General features: G+C 58.9%; 2 protein-coding genes across 4 annotated transcripts; one reads left to right on the top strand and one right to left on the bottom strand.

Moving 5' to 3' along the window:
• Window positions 1–300: 300 nt before the first annotated feature.
• On the top strand, window positions 301–5,716 carry EMILIN3 (elastin microfibril interfacer 3; the record flags this gene model as incomplete). 2 transcript variants are annotated; one of them, XM_079719971.1, is made up of 4 exons in its annotated part: window positions 301–869; window positions 2,148–2,270; window positions 3,444–3,667; window positions 3,930–5,716. In XM_079719971.1, 4 exons carry the CDS (start codon window positions 301–303, stop codon window positions 5,714–5,716), a joined length of 2,703 nt encoding a protein of 900 aa, XP_079576097.1. The 2 variants fall into 2 exon arrangements, with proteins under 2 accessions (XP_079576097.1, XP_079576098.1); XM_079719972.1 differs by having other exon boundaries at window positions 703–869; window positions 4,089–5,716.
• Window positions 5,717–7,571: 1,855 nt separating this feature from the next.
• LPIN3 (lipin 3) lies at window positions 7,572–19,481 on the bottom strand (the record flags this gene model as incomplete). Of its 2 annotated transcripts, none has more annotated exons than XM_079719824.1 (19): window positions 7,572–7,860; window positions 8,053–8,156; window positions 8,245–8,359; window positions 8,566–8,718; window positions 9,167–9,253; window positions 9,448–9,596; window positions 10,805–10,916; window positions 11,641–11,687; window positions 11,760–11,852; window positions 13,477–13,546; window positions 13,617–13,710; window positions 14,113–14,273; window positions 14,414–14,513; window positions 15,412–15,754; window positions 15,922–16,042; window positions 16,559–16,642; window positions 16,848–17,113; window positions 18,063–18,158; window positions 19,275–19,481. In XM_079719824.1, 19 exons carry the CDS (start codon window positions 19,464–19,466, stop codon window positions 7,716–7,718), a joined length of 2,532 nt encoding a protein of 843 aa, XP_079575950.1. In that variant the 3' UTR covers window positions 7,572–7,715. The 2 variants fall into 2 exon arrangements, with proteins under 2 accessions (XP_079575950.1, XP_079575951.1); XM_079719825.1 differs by having other exon boundaries at window positions 16,559–16,639; window positions 19,275–19,466.
• Window positions 19,482–27,281: the final 7,800 nt, after the last annotated feature.

Raw genomic sequence — 27,281 nt, 5'->3', positions numbered from 1 at the left:
GAGTTATCAGATGTCCTGGGCACCCCGGGACAATGACGCTGCGGGGAGGCAGAGCTAGCCAACAGGGACCATCTGGGGCCTATTCCAAGGAAGTGACTGCGAAGGTGTTGCTGGCGCGTCCCCAAACACGGTCATCTCAGCTTCAGAGCCCTGGACCGCGGTCCCCGGGCACACACGGGTTTTTAAGAGCAGCGTGTCCCGCGGGTGGGCGTTCTTAGACGGCCCCGCGTCCAGGCCGGCCCCAGGGTTCTGGCTCTGCTTCTCGTCCGGGTGCACGCGGGAGACAGTGGCGGATGGGTGATGGGTGTGTTTGGGGGGCCTCCCGGGGCGCGACGGCCTGCGCCCCTGCCACCCCGGGGCTGCTGTCTTCTTAACCTCTCGCTCGCGGGAGGCCCCTCGGGCGTCAGCTCGGAGCTGGGGCGGGGGGCCGGCGGCGGAGAGGGGGCCGGCGGAGGAGAGCGACGCGGCCCCAAGTTTATGCTAATCCGCGCAGAGCCCGCCTCCCGCCTCCCCTCGGCGGCCCCAGGCGCGAGCAGCGCCGGCCACTCGGCGGGACGCAGCCGCCGCGAAGCGCCAGGCGGCCGGGCCAGCGAGCTCCGGGGGCCGCGACCGGCGGCGGGACCCGGGCGGGCGAGCGGCGGGGCGGCGGGCGCACACCCGGCGGGGACCCGCGCGGGGCCAGGTGGAGACCCGGGGGCCGCGATGGGTCGCCGCCGCCTGCCGGTTTGGCTGTGCGCCGTCGCGGCGCTTCTCTCTGGGGCGCAGGCCAAGGGCACCCCGCTCCTCGCGCGGCCCGCGCCGCCCGGTGCCTCCCGCTACAGCCTCTACACGACGGGATGGCGCCCGCGGCTGCGCCCGGGGCCGCACAAGTAAGCGCGGGCCGCGCCGCGGGCGGGAAGCGGGAGGGATGGGCCCGGGCGGTGCTCCCACCTGCCCCGGGCGCGCGCGGGGGCCCCGGGCACCCCAGGATGAGCCCCCGCCCGGGCGGGCGCCCCACGCTCCGGGGGGCTGCGGGGCTGGCGAAGGAAAAGAAGCCGAGGGGGCCTGGCGCGGCGGCTGGGGTACTGGCAGTGCCCGCGGAAACCTTTCCAGCGAAGTAACATTTTCCAGCTGCGCTGTGTGCAGACTCCGGGCGCAGTGGACCAGGTGGAGGGAGAGGAGGGAGGGCGGGCGGTCCGCGACGCGGAGCACGCGGGGCCACCCCCATCCCGTGCCAGGGCCTCTCATCTCTCCCCTGCCCCGCCAGGTAGGAGATGGAGGCCGTGCGCCCGGCGGCTCGACCCCTCCCATGCTCAGCCTGGACCCCTGCGACCCTTTGGGAGGCCCAACGTGGCTGGGCCGCAGAGCTGGTGGGGGCTTCTGGGTCCTGGGCCCGTGTTGTGGCTCCAGAGCCCAATAGCAGTCCACAGGTGGTCGGCTTATGCCAGGCAGCAGCCTCCCTAGCCCTTGTGTCCTCCCCTGCCTCAGCTTCTGGTCTTTAGTAGCTTCAGGTGAGTTAGGGCCTCTGCCTGGGGTGCTAGCTGAATGTGAACTCTAGCTGAGTTTGAGAGGTATTATAGGAGGAGTGTACCCAGCCCATGGCTGACACTCAATAGGCCTGGGCACATCAGAGCAGGCTTCCTGGAGGAGGTGGTACAAAAAGTGATCTGAGAGGGAGGAACCAGAAGCAAAAGCAGGGGTCGGAAAACTGCAGGGTGGGATGTATTTCCCCAGGAGTCAGTCGGGAGGAAAGATGAGAAGTGTGGTCTCAAAGGCAGTATGTTGGGATCTCAGAAGCTTCAATGCCGAGACGAGGAGTTGAAAGCCAGTGAAGGAGTTGGAGGAGGGTGGGGAGTGTGGCAGGGCTCTTGAGGGGGATCCAGGGTGGGCCTCTTCCCCAGGCAGGGAGGCAGCCGCACTGGGCTCCTGGTTTAGCACAGCACTTACTTAGCCCAGTGACCAGCCCACCGGCGAGGCTGGGATTGGAGAGACCCGCAGTGGGGCAGGACCCCAGGCCAAGGGCCCTGGATCCCAGGAACAAGAAGGGGCAGGGGAGAGATGGGAGTCTGGTCTCCTTCCTAGGCCCGCAGCTGGGCGAGGGGAGGAGTAGAAGCCTCAGTGGGCCTGGCACAGGCCAGATGTTCCAAGGATGCCATTTCCCCCTGCAGGGCCCTCTGTGCCTACATTGTACACAGGAATGTGACCTGTGTCCTACAGGAGGGAGCGGATAACTACATAAAGGCTGAATACCGGCAGTGTGGATGGGGGCCCAAGTGCCCCGGGACAGTCACGTGAGTGCACCCCCATCCCACCGACTCAGGATCCCTGGGCATAAGCCCCAGGCCTGCCTTCAGCTGAGGGTAGCAGCCAGCTCCACAGGGTTATAACTCCTTGGACTCCAAAGAGCCTACCCCTGCCCCAACACAGGCCATTTGGAGGGGGCCGGGGGTGGGGGAGCCAGGTCAGGCTTGGTTGGAGCCCCCAAGGGGACCCAGGGGAGGGCTCCCAGGGGAGAAGCAGTGCAAGGCAAGGAAGAAGCAGCAGAGGCAAAGGGGGGTGGCCGGGGACAGGGGAGAGCAGAGGGTAACACCAGCAATGGTTGATCCCTGGGTAGACCCAGGGGGGGTTGTGGTGACCGTGGAGAAGGCAGGCCAAGGGTGAGAGGAGGGAGGCCAGATTTCTGGGGCTTCAGCCAGACAGGTGGGCTGTGAGGACGTGTTGCATGCAGGTGTGATGCACAGGTCTGTACTTGGAGACGTTCAAACATGTGTCTGAAAACAGACCTGTTTATTCCCATGTGTCAGTGGGTAAACAGGTACACGGCTGAACAGGGGAGAGAGTACACATGGCGAGCTCTGCCCTGCACCCCTGAGCGTTCCCCGCTGTGCTCAAAATCAGAGGTGCCATTCCGCCAGCTTCCAGGACCAGAGCTGAATTCCCAGAGTAGGTTAGGAAGGAGGGGAAAGAACTAAGTGGCCCCCAGGTAGGGAGTGGCCCCCAGGCAGTGTGAAGGGCTGCCTGCCCCAGCTCCAGTGCTGTACCCCTCATCCACCCAGAGGGAGGGGCTGGGGTTTTGTCAAAAGTTTTCAAGGTACCCCCAAAGCCAGAGTGGAATTTCTGATGGCAGTATGAGCCACAGGGTGTCCAAGTGGTCTTGGGGGTCTTGAGGCTAAATTCCCACTAGCCTTTCCCCAAGCAAACAAGATGGGGCAGGGCTGCTACCCGCCCCCTCCCCTAACGCATCTCTGAGCCTCTGCAAGGCCTGCTTCCACCCCACCGCCTGTCACCTTAAGCACAGAAGAAGGAAAAATGCTGGTGTTGTAGTGAAGCTGGGAGACATCTAGACCTTCTGCCAGTGTCTGGAGTGGCCCTGGACCCCAGCCAGGGGGCAAGGTCACTAGCCAGGAGGCAGGAGCCTCAACCCACAGGTACAGAGCCCTGCCCTCTGCCCACCCCTGGCCCAGGTACCGCACAGTGCTCAGACCCAAATACAAGGTGGGCTACAAGACAGTGACGGACCTCGCCTGGCGTTGCTGCCCCGGCCTCGCTGGAGAAGGCTGCCCCGAGCATCTCACGGACCACGCGGCCACCCCACCTCAGCCGGAGCCTGAGCCCCAGGTTCCCTCGGGGCAGGTGGGCCCAGGCCCCAGGCCCCTTCCTTCTAGCAGAGCAGCCTCCAGCCCCCACGGTGAGTCTGCCCATGGAGACCCTCGCCAAGGTGATTGGTTTCTGGGGACTGACACAAGCTGGCTGAGCCCGATCAGGGCTGGGGAGGGTGCATCTCGTGCTGGATGTGAGGGTGAGCCCCCAGAGCCCCCTCCCACAGCTGGGGGAACCATACCCAGCAAGGTTGGCTCAGACCAGAAAACCTCTCGGGTGGCCCGGCAACAGGACAAGCTGAGAGAGCCAGGCCAGTGACGACCCTGGGGTTCTCTCCTCCTCTTTCCCAGGAAGGATAGGCCCAGGGCTGTTTGGTGAACGGCTGGAACGCCTGGAGGGTGATGTCCAGCGCCTGGCACAAGCATATGGTACCCTCAGTGGCCTGGTGGCCAGCCACGAAGACCCCAACAGGGTGACTGGTGGCCCCAACGCTCCTGCTGCCCCTGTGGGCTTCGGGGTCATCCCCGAGGGGTTTGTGAACCCCAGAGACAGAGCTGGAGGACCACTCACTCCTCCTCTGGATGAGATCCTGAGCAAGGTGACAGAGGTGAGCAACACACTCCGGACCAAGGTGCAACTGCTGGACGAGGTGCATGGACTGGCCCTCGGCCACGAGGCTCACCTGCAGCGGCTACGGGAGGCCCCCCCATCCCCGCTCACCTCCCTGGCGCTGCTGGACGAGTATGTGGACCGACGGCTGCACCGACTCTGGGGGAGCCTGCTGGATGGCTTCGAGCAGAAGCTGCAGGGTGTCCAGAATGCGTGCGACCTACGGGTGCAGGAGGTGCAGCAGCAGTTTGAGGAGGGCCAGGCGGCCAGCCGGAGGCTGCACCAGAGCCTGGATGGCCGGGAGCTGGCCCTGCGCCGGGAGCTCTCACAGCTGGGTACCCAGCTGCAGGGCTTGGGCGTGGCTGGCAGGGGCAGCTGCTGTGGCCAGCTGGCCTTGATCAGTACCCGCGTGGACAGCCTTGAGAGGAAGCTGCAGTCATTGACCGAAGCCCCAAGGGGCCACAGCCCCCCCGATGGGAATGACCTCACGCGGCTCTCTGCTGCCATGCTCGAGGGGGGCGTGGATGGGCTGCTGGAGGGCTTGGAGACCGTCAACGGCACAGAGGGTGGAGCCAGGGGCTGCTGTCTGGGGATGGAGGAGGGGGGCTGGGGTGTGCGTGGCTTCCACACCACGCTGGAAGAGCGCGTGCAGAGGCTGGAGGAACGCCTGCTGACGCTGGCTGGGGAGCCGAGCCACGATAGCGCTCCTGCAGGCAGATCGGCTCGGCCCCTCGTGCAGACGGAGCTGGCCGTGCTGGAACAACGGCTGGTTTCACTGGAGGCCTCGTGTACCCCTAGGACCACCTTAGCCATCCTGGACAATCTTGTAGCCGAAGTGAAGGCCTGGCAGAGCCGGAGCGAGGCCCTCCTACGCCAGGTTGCCAGCCATGCGGCCCTGCTCCAGCAGCTCAATGGCACCGTGGCTGAGGTCCAGGGGCAGCTGGCAGAAGCAACGGGCAGCTCCCTCCAAGGCGAGATCACCCTGCTCAAGGTCAATCTGAACTCTGTGAGCAAGTCGCTCACGGGCCTCAGTGACTCTGTCAGCGAGTATTCTGATGCCCTCTTGGCCGCCAACACGTCCCTGGATGAGCGGGAACGCAAGGTGGAGGCTCAGGTCCACGCCATCCAGGAGCAGGTCAGCAGCCAAGGCTCGTGGCTTCGGGCCGGCCACAGGCAGGTCCTGAGCCTGCGGGGGCAGCTGGAGCAACTCAAGGCCGGCGTGGCCAGTGTGGCTGGCGGGCTGAGCCGCTGCCAGGACACAGCCCAGGAACTGCAGCTCGCGGTGGGTCACTTCGACCAGAGGGTGGCGCAAGTGGAAGGTACCTGTGGGAGGCTGGGCCTGTTGGCTGCGGGCCTGGACAGCTTGGCGGCTGAGTCCCTTGGGCCCAGGGAGGGCCTGTGGGACCACATGGACCAGCTGAACCGCACGCTGGCCCAGCACGCAAAGGACATTGCCCGCCTCCGGGATGACCTGCTGGACTGCCGGGCCCAGCTGGCCGAGCAGGTCCAGGCAGGGCAGGCCGACTAGGTGGGCTGGACAGGCCAACCCCCAGATCCCGCCAGCCCTGGGGACCCTCCCCCAGAGCCCAGCCTTGCCTAGCAGTGCCTCCCAGCCTCCCCTGGCCAGCGTGGATGCCATTTCAGAGGGCCCTGAAGGAACAGTGTTGGTCCAGCTCCACCTGACTGCCCAGGCACCAATATCCACGCTTGGTGCTGCACCAACTGGGCAATTCAGGACGGCGGTCAAGGCCAGTACGTCATGCCTGAAGGCCGGGGTGGCCCCAAGAGACCACCATCCACGGCCTGCAAATTGCTCTTCTGCAGACACACCAGTTAGCATCTGCGCAGACCTTCAGGTCCCTTCTCAGACAGCAGTCTCTCCGCATCTCCCTTTGACCATGGACAACAGCTCCAAGCCCTTAGAGGCTTCTGGTCCCCCTGTCCCCTTGGCTTCTCAGCCACCTGGGCTTGGTTTCTTCGGGAAGGTAGTGCCCACTGGCACTGTCCTCCCACCTGGCAGCTTCAAGGATGCTGTTTCTGAACTAAGGACCAGAGGTTTCCACCACCCTACAGGTCCTTCAGGACAGAACGGAAACACAAGGACTCAGTGGAGAGCTCTCTTTATTCCTTTTGATTCCCTCCCAAGGTGAGGGTTTAGGCAGCCGTGGATTCCCGGAGGAAAGGATGGGGTCCAAGTGATCTGTTTGGAGACGCCTCCCACTGTAATTTATCCTTTTCCTTCCCCTCCCCAAAGATGTTTTTGGGGGTACTCTGGTCCCCACATGATCCTCTCCTTCCCACTTGGGGGAGAATCTCCCCCCACCCCAGGTTAGGGCCTCTCTCCAAAGGGCGGCCCTCAGATACATCATGGCCTGAATGAGGCCAGACCCTGGGCAGGAGGCCACAGCTGGAGGGAAAGGGCGCCAGGCCTAGTTTCCAACATCCTTGGAAAACCCCAGCCCTGCCCGGATGTTCACCAGGTGGTGAGAAATTCAGGTATGAAAACACGAGGACACGAGCGTTCGTCTGGCCTGCGTACGCCCCAGAGGCCCATCCCTCCTGAGGCTCCCAGCCTCAGTTTCCCCACAGCAGCTCGGGCCCTTCCGTGCTGTTTTGCAGGTCCCTGCAGCCCCACCTTCTGGGTTCCTGATATTTCGTGTTCTGCCCCCCACTTTGGTGCTGTTGGGGGAGGGCAGGCCTGGATTAAAGCTTTTAGCCTGTCTAAAGGAGCTTTCTTCCCCAAAGGCAGTAGGCGGGAAGGCTGCAGTCGGGTGTCAGCCCTGCTGCCCACAGCTCCTTGGGCAGGAGCTCACTCAGCAGCTGTGCGGGCAGTGAAATGACTGGCAAAGGCTGGGGGAGGCCAGGCACCTGCCCTGGCAGGGTTTGGGGCTGTGTCCTCAGCAGAGGTGTGGGGAGGGGCAGGGATGGCAGCTGGGTGTGTACTAAGCCAGGTGGGAGCCACACCCCCTCAGCCCTGGCACTGCCCTGGGATCCCCCCTTCCCAGATGTTGGAGGGGCCCTAGAGTATCTGGGGTTGGGATGTGCTGAGATAATCAGGGCACCAGTGTGGGAGAGCAGTGATGTCTGGCTCCAGAGCTATGGGAAGGGGCCAGGGCTATGTAGGGTCTAGCTTCAGAGGGTACAGTCCAGGCTCCCCGAAGTGGGTCGGGGGAAAATTTCTTCCCTGATTGTTGGCTGCCACCAACCCTTTCCTGGGCTTACAGGTCTCAAGCCTCATAGGGGCTTCCCCCTCGTCTCTGTCCTATCAGGAGTTGAGGCAGGGTCCCAGGGTGACAGGGACAGATATCAAGGGTATGGAGAACGCTGCAAGGACCCAGTCACTTAATGGCTACAGGGCAGGGCCACGCCGAGGCCTGTGGCACGGCTCAGCTGGCAAAGGCAGGGGACAGGAGAGGCCACAACTAGCCCGCAGCCCCCTTCTTCCCTTCCGTGGGTTGGCCCTGCAGCATCCAACTTCCAACCCCATGCCCTGGGACACACAGTTCTGGGGAGCAGCCAGGGCTCGTTCAGGCCAAGGTGTCGAGGTCCAAAGGGGCCAGTGGCTCCCGCCAGTAGCAGAAGTTGCTGTATTCAGGGCTGGCCAAGTCTGTGCTGGGGCCACGGGCCACAGGTGGGAAGAGGAGTTCAGCCACCTCACCGAGCCGTTCGTACCTACGGGCAGGACGCGCTGGAGTGAGCCTCAGCTGCTGCCGGGCTTTGGCCCCATCACAGCAGGTGGAGACCTTGCATCCTGCCCGGGAGCCCTGGACCGGGGCGGGGGTCCCTGGCAGGGGCGGGGTGGCGTGGCACTGGGTCCCAGGGAGAGGCTGGGCTGTGGAGGCACGTGGCAGCGTTTGGACTCACGTGGACTTGTGATTCTTCATGAGCTCCTGGCTGAGCTCTCCCCGGGGGTTGACTGTGAAGATGCGGGATGTAGGCAGGCCGACCTGCCGGTACGCAGTGACATCCTACAGGAGACAAGGAGGGGTCGGTGGGCTGGGAGGTGTGGAGAAGGTGGCTCAGGCCCCCCGCCCCCGCCGTGGAGGGGACACTCACATTGGGCCTGTTCCCAAAGGCGGCATAGAAGGGCTGTTTCTGGGGCAGAAAGAGCTGCTGGATGTCACTCAGGCAGGCAATCTTGAACACCTCCGGCTTCTTCTCAATCACCTCCCTGTGGCAGTCGGGGCCATGGGCAGGGAAGGGGTTAGCGACCAGAGGATGGCAGGGTGAGGTGACAGTGCTGGTGACAGGGTCTGACCCAGTGGACACCTGAGCGATGTCTGATGCTGGGCAGGGCTGGCAGTGGGCCTGTGCAACCCGCTGCTGGGCTGTGGGCTCACATCCCGTGGTGGGGGGTTACCTGTGCAGGGCGGTTACCTGTGCAGGGCGGAGAAGAGGCTGCTGGGAGACAGCAGGATGGGGCCCTCAGGGAGGCCACAGCCCCGCTCGCTCACCCACTGCAGGTACCCCTTGGTGAGGTCAGCCATGCCGATGGCCCGTGCCGAGCAGTACAGGAACTTGTACCCATTTCTGGGGGCGGGACAAAGGGGTAGCACAGAGCTGTCAGAGACCAGCCATCCTCATCTCACCTTCTGGGCTTCGGCCAGCTCAGCCCAACCCTGGAGCCTCTGCAAGGAGGGAACTTAAGAGCTGAGCCAGGGCTGAGAGGTAGAAGAAGCGTGCAGAGTCCTGAGGCCCAGGTGGACCAGGGTAGGTGAGGACTCGGGCAAGTCTGTAGGCTTTGCCTACGGCAGGGAGGCCAGCAGGTAGACTCAGAGCCCGACCACAGCCCCAAGAGACAAGTCTTTCGCAGGAGAACTGAGGACCAGTAGGTCTCAGCATGCCAGGGACCTGCCCTGGTCTCCCTCCCTGTGGGTCCCCAAGCCTGGCTTCCCGGGGCTGAGGCCAGGCCATTCTAAGACATCTTGTCACTCCCTCCCTCCCTGGGGTCCCACCCCAGCCCAGTCCAGGCACTCACAGGTGGATTTTGTGGTAGAGACTAGTGATGCCCTGATGTGTCCAGTCTTTCCCCAGGTGGGGCAGAATGTGGCCCAGGGCATCCGACCTAGACCCACAGAGTGATGGTCACGCCAAGGCAGCCCCACGGGGCCCTCCTGCTCTGTGGGTGTGGCCCCGCCCCCGTCCCAGGATGGCCCATTGGGAGGCGAGGGCCTCTCTCCCTGTCTCCCCTCCCCCAGCACAGAGGGAGGCGAGTCCCCAGGCCCTCCCTCTCCCCGTCCACAGCCGACCGGGTCTCACTTGGTGATGGTGCCATCAATGTCTGAGATGATCACCCTGTCGTCCCATTTCCACAGGTAGATGGTGGCCCTACAGCGGCAGGTGCCCTGGTACTGGGTGGTCACGCTGAAGACCACCTTGTTGGCACCTTCTTGCAGGTTCAGGCGCCGCTGAGGCCAGGCAAGGGGGGAACTGTGAGCTGCCGCAGCTGGACGCTGTCCGCCCACCGCTGCCACTCCCCCCAGAACTGTGGCCTTCCACCTCCACGGGCCTCTCTTTCTCCTGTTCCTCCCAACTCAAGAACCTTCCTGAGTTCATCAGAGACAGAGACAGCCATGTGGGCAGAAGGTGGCTGCAAGGAGGAAGTGAGGGGTGCTGGTGGGGCCTGCAAAGCTCCAGGCACAGGAGCTTTGAGATGAGGCTCACGGACCAAGCCTGGCCCATGACCCCGTCCAGGTTTCTCAGGTCAGCCTTGGGGCCAGCACTGCTCTGGGCAGAGGGACACCCCACTCCACAGAGGGGGCCCTGTGGGGATCTTCACAGGCAGCCTCCTGCCTGGGGCTAGGATACCTGGGACATCCCCCCCAAAGAGAGACCTAGCCCTGTCCTTGGTCCAAAGATAAGGATCAGGGCAGCTCTTAGCCACAGCCTGTGACCTGGCTGACCCCGAGTCGGGTGTGAGCCCCAGGGAACCACACAGAGGGCAGCCACTCTGTACCAGGTGCGCCAGACTCTCCTGGGCACCTCTCTGACCACAGAGTTCCACTCAGGAAGAAGACATGACAGGAGCCACAGTTACTCAAAGGTGTGACTTGGGGGCCTGGGGTTGCCAGAATCTGAGAGGCTGTCATCGGCCGTTTGGTTCCTGTAGCTCCCAAAGGCAGGCCCAGAGCCAGCCAACCCACAGCAGGTAGGTTGTTTTTTTTTTTTTTTTTGCGGTATGCGGGCCTCTCACTGTTGTGGCCTCTCCCGTTGCGGAGCACAGGCTCCGGACGCGCAGGCTCAGCGGCCATGGCTCAAGGGCCTAGCCGCTCCGCGGCATGTGGGATCTTCCCGGACCAGGGCATGAACCCGCGTCCCCTGCATCGGCAGGCGGCCTCTCAACCACTGCACCACCAGGGAAGTCCCGCAGGTAGGTATTTTAAGATGACATAAGAGGGGGCTTTTCTAGCGAGAACATCCAACAGAGAATGGGCTGGCACGTGAAGAAGCGGCACAGAAAGCTGTCCCCGGATGACGCAAGCAGAGGCCGGCAGGCGGCTGCCACAGGGATGGATTCTGGGCTTTGCTGAACACAAGCCGTTCCTCAGCCGGGCCCTGAGGGCCTCGGGAACACCATCATCTCAGGCCCGCCACTCCCACACCTGCACACACTTACAATCTGATTGGAGGAGAGGCGGAGGGACTTCCTGTAGGTAGGAGTGCGGGCTGGAGGCGAGCGGGGCGGGGAGGGGGCATCGTCCTCACTGCTCGGGGCTTCGGTCTTCTCCCTGCGGGCCGCCCGGCGCTTGAGCCACTGCCCCCAGCCAAGGCCTTCAAGGAGCCCCATGCCCACCCCTTACCCAGGCCGCAAGGAGCCTGCTGCTCGTCCCTGCCCCTCTAAGGACCCCTCCCTCTCGGTGCCACCCATTTTGGGGGTGGCAGCAGACATCAGGATACAGGCCAGTAGTCTATACCCAGAACGGTGACTGCAGAGCTGGAGCAGAGACCTGGGGCGCCCAGGCCCCAGGCCGCTCTCCACAGCCAGGATGCTGGTACCTGCTTTGGGGATGTGTACCAGAAAAATCTAGAATTGCATCGTGGCCAATCCCACCTGCTGTGGGAGGCAGTCAGCCCGTCCTTGATCACCCCCCACCCAGCCTTGGACATTCTGGGTCACTTCAGACGTGAAAAAAGGAAGCAAGGTCAGCTGGCCCCTGGTGGAGAGAGGAAGCCCTTCTCCGCCTTCGTATGGTAGCCCTTTGTCTGGGCCGGGAGTCTGGGTACCCATTCCAGCCCTGCCACTTCCCGGCTGCGAGAACTTTGGTGTATCTAGGCTTTCCCATCTGTGACATGGGGACATGTCCCAGGAGAAAGAAGAGGTGTAGAAGTGATTGCAGAGTGACAAAGACATGCCATGGCAGGGGAGGGGTTCTGGCTCCACCCCCGTTCCCACAGTGATCTTTCCCAGGCTGAGCTCCAGCTGCAGAGCCCCAGGCAGGAGATCCAGCTCACCCCAGCTGCTGCTGCCGCTCTGTGGTTTTCTCCCTCTGGGCACTGCACTGTGGGGAGAATATCCAACTAGTGAACCCCGCCTCCTCCCTGTGCCCCGCACTGTGGACATGACTACCTACCTCCTTGGCCGGAAAGTCCCTGCATCGCCAGGAAAACCACCACCGCCCTCCCTTCCGGGGCATCTTTTCCTTCTCCAGCTTGTCCACGGTGCTCTGTGGGCAGACGAAGGCCATGGCATTTTTTCCTGTACCACACAAACCCACCTTACGTTGCCCTTGGGGCCCCCATGGGCCCAGAGTCGGGGGCTGACCCTACAGCAAGGTGCTACCAACGTCTGGAGGCTAAAGAAGCATACTCACCCCCATCTTGGGATTCCGAGCACTGATTCAAGGAGGTAAGCATGCGAGAACAAGGGCCACTTCTGCCTGCCTCCACTCCACCCCAGCCCTGACCCACCCCCCAGCTCTAGCCCAGCCTTGGCCTGGCCTCCACATCTTGTGGATCAGTCTCCCTACTCCAGGAGCTAAAGGCAGCGCTTTGGGAGATGATCTCAAGATCTGGGTCTCCCTGCAAGATGCCACCAACTGGTGGCAGGGACAGTCTCTAGTCAGTACCACCCTCAACCTCCAAGACCAACATGGGCAATTCCTAAGGTCAGTGATCTATCCCATGAACAGCCTCCCTCTCTGCTTGTTACCGTCATTGTCTGGTGGGGACAACCTGACCCTGTGAAAAATTCTGATTAGGTTTGTGCTAGATAAATCCAGGGAGGGCCCAGGCCCACCTAGGAGACATATCAGCTTCCTGCAAACACAGAATGGAGCACCCAAGTCGAGGAAAACAGCCTGGGTGTCCACTGGGGCTGGGAACAGGCTGGGAGAATTTCCCCTAGGTGGTGGGTCTCTCTGGGTAAGGTGAGGAAAGCCAAGCATGGGGGGGACCCTCTCTCTTCCCACAAGCTCTGGGTCCTTGCTCAAACCCAGAGCCAGCCAGAGGACAGAGCTGAGCATCACCAAAGGGAGGCACCGGCTGTCAACATCAGGTGAGTGATGTTCTTTGGGCAAGCCAAGCCAATAATGATGGGCCAGACCGGGGTGGGGCACTGGATGGCTCCCAGAGGGGCAGAAGGGGCAGGTGCAGGCCAGCCCTGCACAGGATGGAGGTTCTGGGAGGGACTATAGAGGCTGGGCCTTCCCGCCTCTGAGCATCTGCACATGCTGTTCCCCACCCCTTGCCTACTCATCTTTCAGACCTCTACCCGGTGGGCACTTGCTCAGCAAACCCCCTGTTGGAGGCTCTCAAAGCACCCCAGACCTCTCCTTCCCAGTACTCACAGTTGAATTTGATATTCATTTGGCTGAGTCTTTGATTAACTTGTCTTCCTATGAGGGCATGACTTTCCCCAGTCTGGGCCTGGCACACAGTAGGTACTCAACAACTGTGTGCTGATAAAGCAAGCCCCTGCAGCCCAGCCTGGAGAGGGTCTCAGAGGAAAGTGAGGGGTAGGACCTCCATCTCCCAAGACTTGTCTCGCAGATCCAAAAACCTCCTATTGAAGGCATGTCCCTGTCGCCTCTGGTTTGTCCTGAATTCCTTTGAAGTAAAGTCTAAATCCAATCCAAATGGATTCAGCCATGCCAGGAAACCAGGGAAGCGGGGGGTGCTTCCTCCACACAGCCTGGGGCAAGGCTTCAGAGGGCCTGGGTCTCTTCTCTCAGAGTGGGTCCTGCAGCCCCAGGCCCATCTCTGCCCACCCTCCACTTCCTTGCCAAGGGCCCCCGACCCCAAGGCTATGGCCACGTCCCCCAGGAGGCCCAGGGGTGCTATAACCATTACCTTGGGCAAGTTTTTCTGGAAGGCTTGCAGGGAGAGGATCATGGAGGCAGCTACAGCCCAGTTATAATGCCTGGAGAGACAGATAGGGTGTTAGGGCCGTGGAGGGCAGGGCGATCCAGCAGCCCAGCCCCGGTACCCACTTCTCGTTGATCTTCACCACCAGGTTCGGGTCGTCCAGGAGGCCGGGGTTTTGGGCGAGGTCCTGGTAGGAGACGATGTGCTGGTTGAACTTCTCTGGGCACAGAGGCAGAGAGCGAGGGGTGAGGCCAGCACGTCCCATGTGACCCGTTGCCCCCGCCCCTCCCGGCTGCCCCACCTATGCTGCTCAGGCCTCCTGCAACTTGGGTCTTCGACCTAGCAGGGCTTCTTGCTACCTGGGGTTTTGGCACCTGATGGTCCCACCCCAGGCACTTGCCATCCTGGATTCACAGGATAAGTCACAGCTTAGCATGACTTAGCATTTGCTTCACGGGGTCTTGGAGATGCCCAGCGCTTGCTGGCCAAGGGTGGGCTCCACAAACCCCAGAGTCGTGCACACCTCTGCTACCCCCCCACCCCGGGGTCTTCCCTCTCTTCTCCCGTCCCCTGGGCTCAGTGACAGTCCTTGGAGGGGTGGGGGGCCACAGTTCAGCATACCCACAGAGATGTCTCCGCTGTCAGCCAGCCCCCCAGAGAGGGACAGCACTACTGTGTCCGTGGTGTCCGGAGTGGGCTCTGGCTCCTGCTTAGGGTTGCAGTCCCCCAGAGACTTTTGGCTTCCGGCTTCACTCCACTTCCTGGCCCCCAGCCCACAGTCGCTGGGGACAAAGGGGCCAATAGTGACATGAATACAAGGAGGCTGGGAGGAGGGGCTGGAGCCCTCCCAGGCCCCTGATAGTCGACTCCTAGCCCCACAGGCCCCAATCCCAGGACACCCTGGCGTCCAGAACCCAGGCACCTCTGGGGGAAGTAAAGGGCTGCATTCTCAGAATCCAGGGAGGGCAAGTCATCCAGGTAGATTTCACTGGGGCCCAGGTGCTGGCTTCTCTTCAGGGGGCCTGAGAGCAGAGGAGGGGACATCTGTAGACCTAACCCGTGAGGACTACTATTGTGATCAGTGTGCGTCCCCCGCCTTTGAATGCCTTAAGGTGGCACTGTCCAGTAGAACTTTCTGCAATGCTAGAAAAGTCCTATGTCTGCACTGTCCAGTGGGGTAGCTGCTGGCCATAGAAGGCTATTGGGCATACTTAAAATGTGGTGTGATGGAAAAATAGAATTTTAAGTGTTATTTAATTCTTTTTTTTCTTTTCGCCATGCCGTGTGGCATATGGGATCTTAGTTCCCCAGCAAGGAATCACACCCACATCCCTTGCAGTGGAGGTACGGAGTCTTAACCACTGGACCGCCAGGGAAGTCCTCCAAGTATTATTTAATTTTAATTAATTTAAGTTTAATTTTAAATAGCCACATATAGCCAGTAACTACCCATCTGGATAGCACAGGTGCCAGCTTCCCCTCCCAACCCTCTCCCTGGCCTCGCTCAAGACACATCAGCTGCCTCAGTTCCTAGACACGAAACCTCTCTCCCTCCTCATGGCCTTGATGTTCTCTCTGCCTAGAATTCTCTTTCCCTGGTCCTCACTTGGCTGGATCTTTATGGCCCACGTCTCAGCTCAGGCATCACCCACGCAGAGAGGCCATCCCTGGCCACATGATTTAAATAGTCCCCGTCCCAACCAATGATTCTGTCCTGCGTCCTGCCCCCCCGCAACATCATGCTCTTCCTGTTATGCGTCTGTCATCTGTCTGCCCCTCTGGACTGTGAGTCCCATGAGGGCCGGGGCCAGAAACTGCTCGGAACACAGTAGGTGCTCAAACATGCTTGAAATTCCAGAGTCCACCCAGGGGATAACGTGAGGCCAGGGAAGCAGTGGGAGGGGTCCAGCTATCACTCACCGTTCCTCCTGGAGATCCCCTCCGGCTGCCCTGTGCAAGCGGGGGCCTCCAAAGCAGCACAGCTCCACGGCTTAGAGGGAGGAGGGAGGCCCACATCCCCGGAACTCTGAGTCTTGGTTTCCTCTCTCTCAGGGGGTTGGAGAGGGGGACCCACCAGAGCAGGCACCTCCGTGTCAGGGTGAAGAAGGTGGGTGCCAGGCCCTGTTTGCAGGATTGGAATTCCCGAAGGGTCCACGCCAACCACAGAGGCAGAGGGGGTGCTGGGCGCCCCCTGAGGCGGAGAGGCTGTCTTGGAGCTGCCATCAGGGACCACTGAGGGCGCGGGCCACTCAGCTTTGCCCACCTTCAATCAAACAAATGGGGGAAGACAGGGGCGGTGCAGGGCCCGCCCCCCACACCCCACAAGGCCTCAGGGAGGTGGCCCAAGTCTCAAGTCACTCCAGTCCTGACACGCAGGGGCCACGGAGCCGCTGAAAGGTAAGGATGGAGGGTTGACACAGGGGAACTCACCTTAGGCAGCCTCCCCCAGGCCCACTGCATATGGGACTCAGCTCTCAGGGGGGTGGGTTCGGGGGTCCGCAGCTCTAGCTCCGAGTCACTCTTGGGGGATGTTAGCTCACCCTTTGAGAGGCTGCAGGAAGCAAGAACTCAGAGGCGCTCAAGCCAGCCTGCCACCCCCTGCCGCCCTCCTTGGCCTGGGAAAATTTTTTCTGCAACACGTATTTATGCCTGTGTAAGGAACTCCTATAAATCAACAATAAGAAGGCAATCCAGTAGAAAAAGCAAAACAAAACAAAACGAAACAATGGGCAAGGCTGTGACTTCTTAATGGGTGTAGGGTTTCCACTAAGGGTGGTGAAAAAGTGGTGGAGTTGGATAAGGGGTGATGGTTGTACAACATTGTGAATAGACTGAATGCCACTGAATGGTGCCCTTTCAAATGGTAAATTTTATGTTATGTGTATTCTACCACATTAAAAAAAATGGGCAAAAGACTTGAATGTCAACACTTTACTGAAAAGACATACAAATGGCTGGTAAACACAATAAATACGTTCTATGTCATTATTCATCAGAAAAATGTAAATGGAGAGCCCTCTGAGACCTTGGCTTTGAGTCTCTGCCTGTAGCCCACCTGGACTCTCACCTGGCCTGGGGGGGCCACTCCCCATCGGAGTAGGGGTAGATGTCTTTCCGCTGCGGTGAGGACTCTCCTTCTGGCTGGACACTGCTGCGGGACCACAGGGAAATAAATGGTCACTGATAGGACAGGCAACCTGGGCAGGGCATGGAAGCCTGGACATCAGGGGCTTGATGAAGCAAAGCAACTAAAGGCCAGAGAGGTCAAGGACCTTGCCCAGGGTCACACAGCATCAGCAGAGGACACTGTGCTTGAACCCCAAGTGGCATTCCTACACCCTCAACCCCCTACATACCCCGGGGGCTCCGGCCTCGGCTTTTCCAGCAGGGATAGCTCACTCCCAGTGCCTGCCTCCAGCTCCTCCGAACTAGAATCGGCTGCCACCGTGTCCTCCTTCCGCCTGGGTTTCCTCCTGCGACGCTTCTTCTTCCAACCCGTAGAGGCTGTGCCCGCGATGCTGGCCTCAGGCTCGCTGGCTGTGCCCAGCTGGGAGTCCGAAGGGAACCCAGACAGGCCCCCCCAAGGGATGGGTGATGTGCACAGGCTGGGAGGCATGTCTTCCTGTGGAGCAGATCAGGGGCAGGGTTGAGGGGTCTGCAGCTTGGGGGCAGGGGGCAGGAAAACAGGCCTGGAGGCTGGACAGAGCCAGTGGTAGCATGGCCTTGTAACTGTTGCTGGCCTCAAAGTTCCCTAACAGAGATAAAGCGGCCCCAAACCCAGGGATGCCTACACCTCTGGCAGCCTACAGCAACCACACGGTCCAGACAGAAACCTGGGCATCAGCCTCTCATCTCCCCTGCCCACATCTACCACAGCAGACACCTACTTCCCCTTTTAAGACTCAGCCAGGTGTCACCTCCTCCAGGAAGCTTGCCCTGACTTTTTTCAGCCTCAGTTCCAACCCCCTTCGCTGCAATAACCAAATAGTTCTTTCATCTGTTGTTTACATGTCTGTCTCCCAGGCTAGTCTGGGAACCTTCTTTTTTGGCAGGGGTCACCCCTCATCCAGGTCTACTGCGGTTTCTGGCCTACAGTACAGTAGGGGCTCAATTAAAGTTTGTCAAAACTTTAAACACCTCTGCTGGCTTCTGCTGGGCCCTGCCTCCCTTCTGCAAACACCCCTCTGCTCCTCCCCCGCTCCCACACTCCCATGTTCCAGCTGCCCTGAGCCGGCACCAGATCCACAACAAGCCATCTTATGCTTCCAGTCCCGGCCATTGCTCGGCACCCTCCTCCTCTCCACGCTGCCCAGGGAGGGCCTCCTTTTCCCCCTTCAGGGGCTCAGCTCAAGTGTCCTCTTCTGAGAAAACTTCCCCAAAAGAAGCGCCAGCCCGTCCTGCCCCCATCCCCCCCATCCCTCCCCAGGGTCCACCAGCACATCCTGATGCCTCTGCCTCAGACCCTCGCCGATGGGGTCCTCCCCACGGTGGGGACGGTGACAAATCCCCAGGCCCCGCCTGGAGGGAGCACTAGTGAAGAGACAGGGCCAGGCAGGCCCAGAGGCACTTACCACATCGCTCTCCAGCTCCTGGATGAAGAAGGCCTCCCCGCTGTCCCCCAGCTTCATGTGCAAGTCCACTGGCTCCCCATTGATCTCGATGTCTACCTGTAATGGGGCGGGGTGGGATGGGGGTCCCCTCCGTCGGATCTTACTCCCATGCTTCAGTTCTCTGGACTCCCAGCTGGTCCTGGAGACACAGGCTCCCTGCTGCCCCAGAGCACTGCACTTTCTGGAACTCTCTCCCCCTAGACCTCGGGGAGCCCCCCGCTCCCCACTCTGAGGGTCTCTACTCACCATCTCAGTATTCTTGTTTATGCCTTGGTTTCTGTGTTCCTCTCTCCCACAGCCCATAAGAACAAGAACACGATCCACTCTTGTCACTGTGTGTCCCCAACCCGCAGAAGAGTGCCCGAACATTCGTGGGTAACGCAAACAACAGTAAGAATGACCCTTTCCTGGGCACTTCGTCCAGTGTGTTACATAGACCATCTTATTTAGTCTTCACAGCAACCCCTGGCAGTACCTTCCATCATTATCCCCACTTTATAGACGAGGAAACTGAGGCTCAGAGGGGTTAAGTAGTTCTCTGGGAATTACTATGAACCCAGAAGGTCTGCATCCACAACGCAAGCTCTTAACCACTTAGCTATACTGTCTCCCTCAAGGTTACACTCTCCCATTAGGGTTCTGGAAGATTCACAGTCACCCCAGCGTGAAGGGGGTTTGGGCCCACCAAACCTCTATTCACACACCAGAACTCAGTGCTAACAAAAATTTGTCACGTTCACCTGAGCCCCATGAAGATGGTGCCGGTCTCCTAAGAGTGAGGAGGTAATTTTTGAGTATCACCCCCATGCCTCGCCCTGGGACAGTGTTATCACCTCTTATTTAATCACCAGGTAATGAGAGTGTATCAGTTCGTTCAGGTGAGGTGACTTACCAGGAATACACAGGTAAGGTCTCAGGAAGCTGGAGCCAGGTCTGATGGCCCCAGTACAGAAGGCTGCCCCGCTGTGCTGCTTCCAGGGGAAAATAGGGGCCCTCCTGGACCAAATCCCCAAAACCAACCCAAAACCTTCCAAGAAAATACAAAAGAAGGGAAGCCTGTCCAGAGGACACATCCCTGCCCCCAGGGAGGTTTGGTTCGCGACCTGGGACTGCAGTGACTACCCCGGCTTCCTGAGCGCGCCCTGCAGAGGTCCCCCTACCGCCATCACTCACCACCTTCTCCCGAGAGCGCAGGACGCCCAGCTTGCCGAAGCGCACGTGGAAGGGTGAGCACCGGAAGGAGCCGTCCGCCTGCCTCACCACCAGCACATCGATGCCCCCGCTCAGCGTGGCCGGGTTCAGGCCCCGGTACAGCCCCTTCACCGTCCCAAACACCGTCTCCGCCAGCTGCCCCACGTAGTTCATGGCTGTGCTGGTAAAGGGAGGTGGCGCTGGGACCAAGGCCTGGCCCACCGGCCTCCGTACGGGGCTCCGCAGCCTGACCCCTGGGACCCCAGGCTTACAGCTCGTGGCCCTCGGGGCGCCTCTGCAGGTGAGCAGCAGTGATGGGGTGGGAGGTGCGCCTGAAGACGTGGGCTCTAATCCCCACCGGCCGTGGGGCTCTTGGATGGCCACCTCCCTTCTCCAAGGGCTGCTGCACACATCTGTCAAATCAGGGCACCGGGCAAGGCCATCCGGGGCGCTGTGAGCCTCAAATGCCATGAGTAATGATAATGACCGCAGCTCATTTCATCTTTACACCAACCTGCCAGGCTGGCCGAGCAGGTTTCATTATACCTGTTTACAGACAGGCCAGCCCAGGCTCAGAGAGGTGGAGTGACTTGCCCACGGCCTCACCACTAGTCAGGAGAGGAGCCAGGGTTCGCATACAGGCCTGTGTGATTGCAGAGCCCTCGGTGTGAACCACTGGGATGGCCCAACTGTGGGGACAGGCACCCTCCCTGGGGTGCAAAAAGGGGGAGCCTCATGATAGATCAGGCCCAGGGCCCTGCTGGGTAACAGGTGACAGTCCTGAAGGCTGATCTCTTTCCAGGAAGTGGGGAGGAGGGAGCCTGAGTTTTCCCATCTGAGAAATGGGTTCAGCTGTCTTGCTGCCTCCTGGTCCTAGGAGTTGGAAGGGACCTTGCTGGGCTATTGTGGCTAATTTGTGGGGGACCAGGGGTGGGGGTACCCCAGGTACCTAAGGCTCTGCCCAGTTCTCAGATGCTTGCAGTAGGGTACCCCCTGTAGCTGGGCCCAAACTACAAAATTTAAGGCCCAAGCTCCAAAATTCTTCCCAGTCTCCCTGGGACATGTGGGAAGCCCGTCCATGGCCAGAACCTGACCCCAGTGTCTCTAGGACATAGTTCTCAGCACTCGACCCCTACTCCTCAGACCCACATTCAGGCCTTGGGCTGGCCCCTGGCCCACCAAAGCTGTTCCTTCTTCCCCCAGCCAGACTGGTCCCTCCAGCTCTCCCACACCAGGCAGAGCTGGGTGAGCCAGAGGCAGGAGCTGTAGCAGCTGTGGAGAAGAGCCAGGGCCATGATGAAAGCCACCTCTACCCTGGCATGGTGCCCGCCCCGCCAGCTTCAGCTCGTCGCCCCTTCCCTGCTGGCCTCGCCAGTGGCCTATGCCCTTCTGGCTGCCAGGACCCCAAACCATCCCAGCTCCACAGGGCACTTCCCTCTGACCTTGCATCAGAACCCCGGGAGCTCCGCCTGCCACGCAAGATCACCCTTCAAAAAAGTCAAGTGACTTATCCAAACCTTATGAAGCTAATAGGCCATAGATGGGGGGAGGGAGTGATGACTCATATCCTTGTTTCCTGATTCCATACCATGGTTCCTTCCCCTCCATGGTCCCCAAACCACACCACCATTGTCTGCAGAGAGGGCCGCCCAGCCCCCAGCCCACCTCTGCACAGCCCTATGATGCCTCGCCACTCAGAATGTGGTCCAGGGCCCAGCATCACCTAGGAGCTGGTTAGAAACGGAGAGCTTCACAAACATAAGGTCCTGTGAGATTTGCTAAAGTGAAAATTTGGGATAAAAAAATGAAACTTTTTGGACCCGAAAACGTCGCTCAAATTGAATACATCTTTTTTTTTTGCGGTACGCGGGTCTCTCACTGTTGTGGCCTCTCCCGTTGCAGAGCACAGGCTCTGGACGCGCAGGCCCAGCGGCCAGGGCTCACGGGCCCAGCCGGTCCGCGGCATGTGGGATCCTCCCAGACCGGGGCACGAACCCGTATCCCCTGCATTGGCAGGCGGACTCTCAACCACTGCGCCATCAGGGAAGCCCTGAATACATCTTTTATCTGCAAGGCACCCGCTATGTGATAGGTGAACACTCCCACTTTGGTTTCTCTGTCCCTAACACCAAAGTCTGAATATGGGTCTGGGGAGACATACTGTCTGACAAGGAGAGACATGTGGTAGGCAGGGCTCTAGACCACTGTGCCCAGGAAAAGCAGAGAAGACTCCAGAAGCTTCTAGGAATATAAAGAAGCGCGCATGGGAGGGGCACACTGGGAGTGGGGGCAAAGTTCTGCCCAGCTGGCAGCCCAAGTCTGAGCTATCTGCTCTGCGGGGAGCCAAAGAGCAGGCGGTGGGTGGGTGGATGGGGAGGGGGCAGAGGAGACAGGCTCGGCTCCACCTACTACTGAGCTGCTCAACTTCGCCACCCCTGATGCTTGGGGCTGGGTCCTTCTTTTTTTTTTTTGTGCGGTACGCGGGTCTCTCACTGCTGTGGCCTCTCCCGTTGCGGAGCACAGGCTCCGGAGGCGCAGGCTCAGCGGCCATGGCTCACGGGCCCAGCCGCTCCGCAGCATGTGGGATCTTCCCGGACCGGGGCACGAACCCGTGTCCCCTGCATCGACAGGCGGACTCTCCACCACTGCGCCACCAGGGAAGCCCTGGATCATTGTTTGTTGCAGGGTTGGCGGGAGTGTTGTAAGATGTTTAGCAGCATTCCTAGTCTGCCCGCTAGATGCCAGGTAGCACCCTACCTCCAGCTGTGACAACCAAATTGTCTCTAAACTTTGTCCAATGTCCCCTGCTGGACAAATTTGCCCCCAGTTGAGAGCCACTGAAATAGCAGAAGGAGCTGAGTGGCAAAGGGGGCACCTGGGGGCACCTGGGGGCACCTGGGTCCTACTCTGATCCACCCACGGAGTATTCTCGGGCAAGTAACTTGCTGGCCTCAGTTTGCCCTTCTATGAAACGAGGCCTGGATTTCTTAGACCTTCTCAGCTCTAATGTCATGGGAGCCTAGAAGTCATTCCTCTCCTGTTCCTCCCGCCCCCACGAGTGGATGCCTCCATCTCTGCCTGCTTAGCATTGTGGAGAGTGAGGGGACTCCTGTGAGCCAGGCCCCGGGCTCCTCTCTGCTACCTGCACCCATCCCTGAAGGCATGTCCTGCCCCCAGGACCAGCTCTGCCTCCTTGGTCTGCTCCAGGTGGAGGAGAGCTCCTCTTGGCTCCCCTATACCACCCTTCACCCCCAAACTAACATGTCTAAAACCAAACACTTCATCTTCCCCTGGGGAACCTGGTCAGCTGAATTCCTCTCAGGACTCATGGGTACCCCTCCCTCCCAAGCCCTCTGAGTCCTACTCCCCAATTTCCTGCTCATCTGGACCCTCCTTCCTCCCCCAGGTGCCTAGGTCAAGGCTTTATGACCAATGCCCAGATCCTGGGTGACAGCAGGCACTGTGGTTAAGGCATGAGACTGTCTGGATTCTAATCCCCTCCCTGACGCTTACTAGTTGTGACCTTGTGCAAGTCACTTCACCTCTCTGAGCCTCATGTTCAGCCTCTGGAATGGGGATAACATAAGGGATGCATGAGGAATTAATGACATAATTCGTTTAAAGCAGTAGCATGCAGTAAATGCCCACCCACGCCACCTAGCAGCAGAAGCATCGTTTTTGGAATCGTGACAGCCCCACTCACCCGGGCTGGTCCCGAGGGCACGACAGGTCAGACTCCAAGCACTGCCCCTGCCCTGAGTTGAGAGTTTAGTCTTCTTAACTTGGCATTCAAGGCCCTGCATGATGGTGGCCCCGCTGTTTGCTCCAGGAGGGCCTCAAGGGGTGCCCAGGCCTCTGAGCCTACTCTGGGAACATCCACATGCCTCCCAGGCCTGCACACAATCCCACCACAGGAAAGCCAGAACAAGGTGCCCTGGCTGTCAGCCCTCAGCCATTCTGGGCTCCCAGATTCAGGGAGGGGTGGGGATGTGGCTCTCTGTGTAGGAGCAGACGCAGCAGGAGAATCAGCACTGCTATTGCCCTGGAAGGGAGACAGCTCCGCCCAGGATCCCCAGTAGGCTTCACAGCTACTTCATCTGACCTGCCCAGTCTCAGGGCAGGTGGGCAAGGGTCAGATCCTGTTTTGCAACTGAGGACACTCAGTACCAGAGAGGGTGGGTGTCTTCCCCAAGGTGACACAGTTAGTCTGGAGTGAAGTTGGGGTGAAACTTTTCCCCTGAGAGGTTTTTACATCTCATTCTCTCTCGATCCCACATTCTGGATGTCCGGGGGGGCCCCGCAGCCCCTGGATCGGGGAGAGGGATGAAGTGAAGCCGGCCCCTCAGGCCCGGGAACGGGAAGGAATGAGGGTCAGATGGCAGGACAGATGGGCGGGGCAGGGTGGGGCAGGGGAGGGGTACCTCATCTCTGGCTCTAGTTGGGCCCTACCTGAGGAGCTGCCCACTGGACTCCGGGCCCCGGAGCTGCCGCTTCTACCTGAGTGCACAGATCAGCAGGTGTCTTCGGCCCGCACTCACTAGGCACTTCCGGCTCCTCTAGGAGTGGGTGAGATCCCGGTTCCGCCCCTTCCACGAGCCAAGGGCGGCCTCTGCAAGTCCCAATCCGTCTAGACTCCACCCCCCAAAGAGACCCCGCCCCCGCCCAGTCCCCACGCCCAAGGGCGTTCTTTCACCTTATAGAGTGCGGGGCTAGGCCGGGCTCCAGGCTCCGCCCACTCCGGCTCCAGCCCGTCCTGCCCCGCGCCCTAGCGTTCCTCGAAGGAACATCCCAGTGGCGCGCCACCAGCCCCACCTCCAGGAGCGGCGGAAAAGCAGACTTTCCAATCGAGCCGACCTAAACCTTCCTGGCTTTGCTCCTAGCTCGCTGTGTGACTTTGGTAAATTCTTTCCCCAATCTGACTCCATTTTTCTACTTTGTCAAAGGGGGTGGTAGCCACCTTGCAGGATTTTCGAGATTACCTGAAATGACCTTGTGAGGCACCTGGCGCTCAAAAGTCCCCTCTCGGGGGCAGCTTTGACTCCCACCCCCACCCCCACCCCCAAGGCTGGACCGGACCCTCGTATTATACACTCACAGAGACCACAGCTGTAATTTCATATTCGCTTGAATAACTATTTGTGTCAGCCCCTGAATTTGAATTCCGTGAGAACAGGTCGCGTTCATCCTTACACCCCAGTGTCCAGTTTAGTCCTGCCATACAGCAGGAGCTCAATAAATGCCCACTCTCCATTCCATCCAGTTGATGCCCTGGTGGAGCGGAAGCGGGGTCAATACCTCCATTGGCCAGCAGAGGACAGGCGATGACCAGCCTTCTCGCCCAGTTGCGCATCCTCTCCGCCCGCAGGCGCCACGAGGGAAACAGGTAAGCCCGGGTGCGCGAAGATTTGAAGGATCGAGGCTTGGGCCAGGGAATGGTTTTATCCTTTGGATCTGTGGTTGGTGGCTTGTCCTTTCCAAAGACGTCTCCCACAACCTGTGAGGAGGGACGGCCCCTGCTAAGAAGGTGCTCCGAGAAAGGTCAGGAGGTGAGGGAGTTTGCTATAAAGAGGGCGGGAACCCAGGAAAAGCTCGGAGGGGTGGGGCACAATGGCAGAGTCAGGCTTAGAAAGTAGTGGGCGGTGGGGAGTGAGAAGTGTCCGCTATTGTTCTGACTCAAGATGACACGACCTTTCTGGAAGTGACTGGCCTCAGTTGTCCTTGCTTTAGCAAGTCATTTGGTGTCAGTCCTGAAACCAGGCTGTGTCTGGCTGGTATCTCAGAAGAGCTCTGAGGGGTGCAGAGCTATTTTAAGGTGGCCAGAGGGCAGAGCCATGCCACAAGCATGTCTGTGGAAGCATTGTATATAGCTACTGTATTCAACAGTGAAAAACTGGAAACATCAGGAATCCTTCAAGGGAGGCTGGGAGGGAAGGAAGGACAGATCAGGGGTTATGGCTACAGATGCCACAGTAATGCTACCTCTTTGAGCCTCAATTTCCTCATCTGCAAGATGGAGACAACATCTACCTTGCAGGATTGTGTTGTGGGGATTAAACAGGATGAACTAAATCAGTGGTTCTCCACCTTGGCTGCACACTGAAGTCACTAGGCCCTTGTCAAATACTGATGCCTGGGGTGTGGAAATTAAAAAAAAAACAAACAAACTCTCCAGGTGATTGTAATGTGCAGCCAAGGCTGAGAACTACAGAGCTAAATAAAATGCTGCACACAGCGCAGGGCAAACACTAGGTGTTCAACAGTGTTTATCACATTTAAAAAAAAAAAAAAGGAGTACACATTGTTTTCATTGTTCCTTCTTAGAGAAAAAAAAAAAGTTGACTTAAAGGTCGTTGCAGAAATTGGATTTCCGACAGGCTTGTTTCCAGAACAATGAATCATCTGGGATTTGATGCTTACGGTGGTGGGGAAGACAGGTAGCCTCTAGTATGACTTGTCCTAACACCCAACTGAAATGTACGAGGCAGGGACCACCCTGTTCTAGCCTGCGGTTTACATCACCATTTCCAAGGCGTCCTTGGAGCGTGCAAGCAGCATGAGCGCTTGTGTATGCCCATTTCTTGTGTTAAGGATAGAGGCAATTTTCTCCTCTCCCTCACCGGTTGTGGGCAGGGCGGTGGGGCTTACACCACTGTTTTGTTTTTTGAGTAACCCATCAGTGTAGGGGGCATTGCCTTCTTCATAGAACTTGGTGGCCCTATGTTCTTTAAGTCTCAGACCCAATGATTATGTATTGAGCCCCACTGCTTTCTTGCTGGGTGAACCTGGCATGAAGTGGGAGGACACATTCACTCAGGCGTGCAGCTGTGGCCACTTGTCATGGGCAGCAAGACTGGCTGCAGGAGTGTCTCCTCAACCACTCCTGGTGGCCCCGTTGAAGGTGGGAAGGGAACCTGCACGGGCTCCCTGCAGGAGGCAGACTCGTAGGTTGGGCGGCAGGCAGTTGATGTCTGGCCAGGATGGTCAGATTTAACAAATAAAAATAAAGGATGCCCAGTTAACTTTGAATTTCAGATAAATAACAAAAGATTTTTTAGTGTAAGTATGTCCCATGCAATATTTGGGACATACTTATACTAAAAAAATATTCATTGGCATCTGAAATTCAAATTTCATGGGATAGCCTTTATTTTTACTGGTTGAATCTGGCACCCCTATGACTGGTCAAACAGCCAAGGAGTACTCGGCACATGGGGTTTGCAACGGCCTCCTGCTTAATGTTGCCACATACAGCTTCCACCTGTCACTGCCCTGCTCCAGAACTATGTGTGGCTCCCAGCTGCTTCCACAGAGCAACCAGGGCTCCCTGGCTGCTATGCTGGGCCTTGCGCTCTGCCAGGCCAGCTGCCCTGCTTGGGCCCTTTCCCACCTCTGCTCCTTCTCATGGTTTCCCTGCCTGGCGTTTCTCCTGCCCATTCCCTGTAGTAATTGCAAACACTTATTGAGCACCTACTGGGTGCAGGCAACATGCTGAGTTTTTCATTTGCATTGTCTCATTTGATTGTCACAAAACCTAGTACAGGAGGGACAGTAGTTATCCTATTTTGCCAGTGAAGAAACTGATGCTCTAAAATGTGATTCTTTTTATTTTATTTTATTTTATTTTAATTTTTATTTTTTTATTAGTTTCTGCTTTATAACAAAGTGAATCAGTCATGCATATACATCTGTTCCCACATCCCTTCCCTCATGCATCTCCCTCCCTCCCACCCATTCTTTTTTTTTTAAATTGAAGTATAGTTGATTTACAATATTGTGTGAGTTTCAAGTGTACGGCAAAGTGATTTGGTTTTATATATATATATATATATATATATATATATATATATTCTTTTTCAGATTCTTTTCCATTACAAGTTCTTACAAGATATTGAATATAGTTCCGTGTGCTATACAGTAATCCTTGTTGCTTATCTATTATATATGTAGTCGTGTGTATCTGTTAATCCTATACGCCTAATTTATCCCTCT

This window comes from Hyperoodon ampullatus (assembly GCF_949752795.1).
Source record: "Hyperoodon ampullatus genome assembly, chromosome: 14".
NCBI lineage: Eukaryota > Metazoa > Chordata > Mammalia > Artiodactyla > Ziphiidae > Hyperoodon > Hyperoodon ampullatus.
The sequence above is the reverse complement of the archived record's forward strand: the minus strand, read 5'-3'. Positions and strand labels throughout refer to the sequence as shown.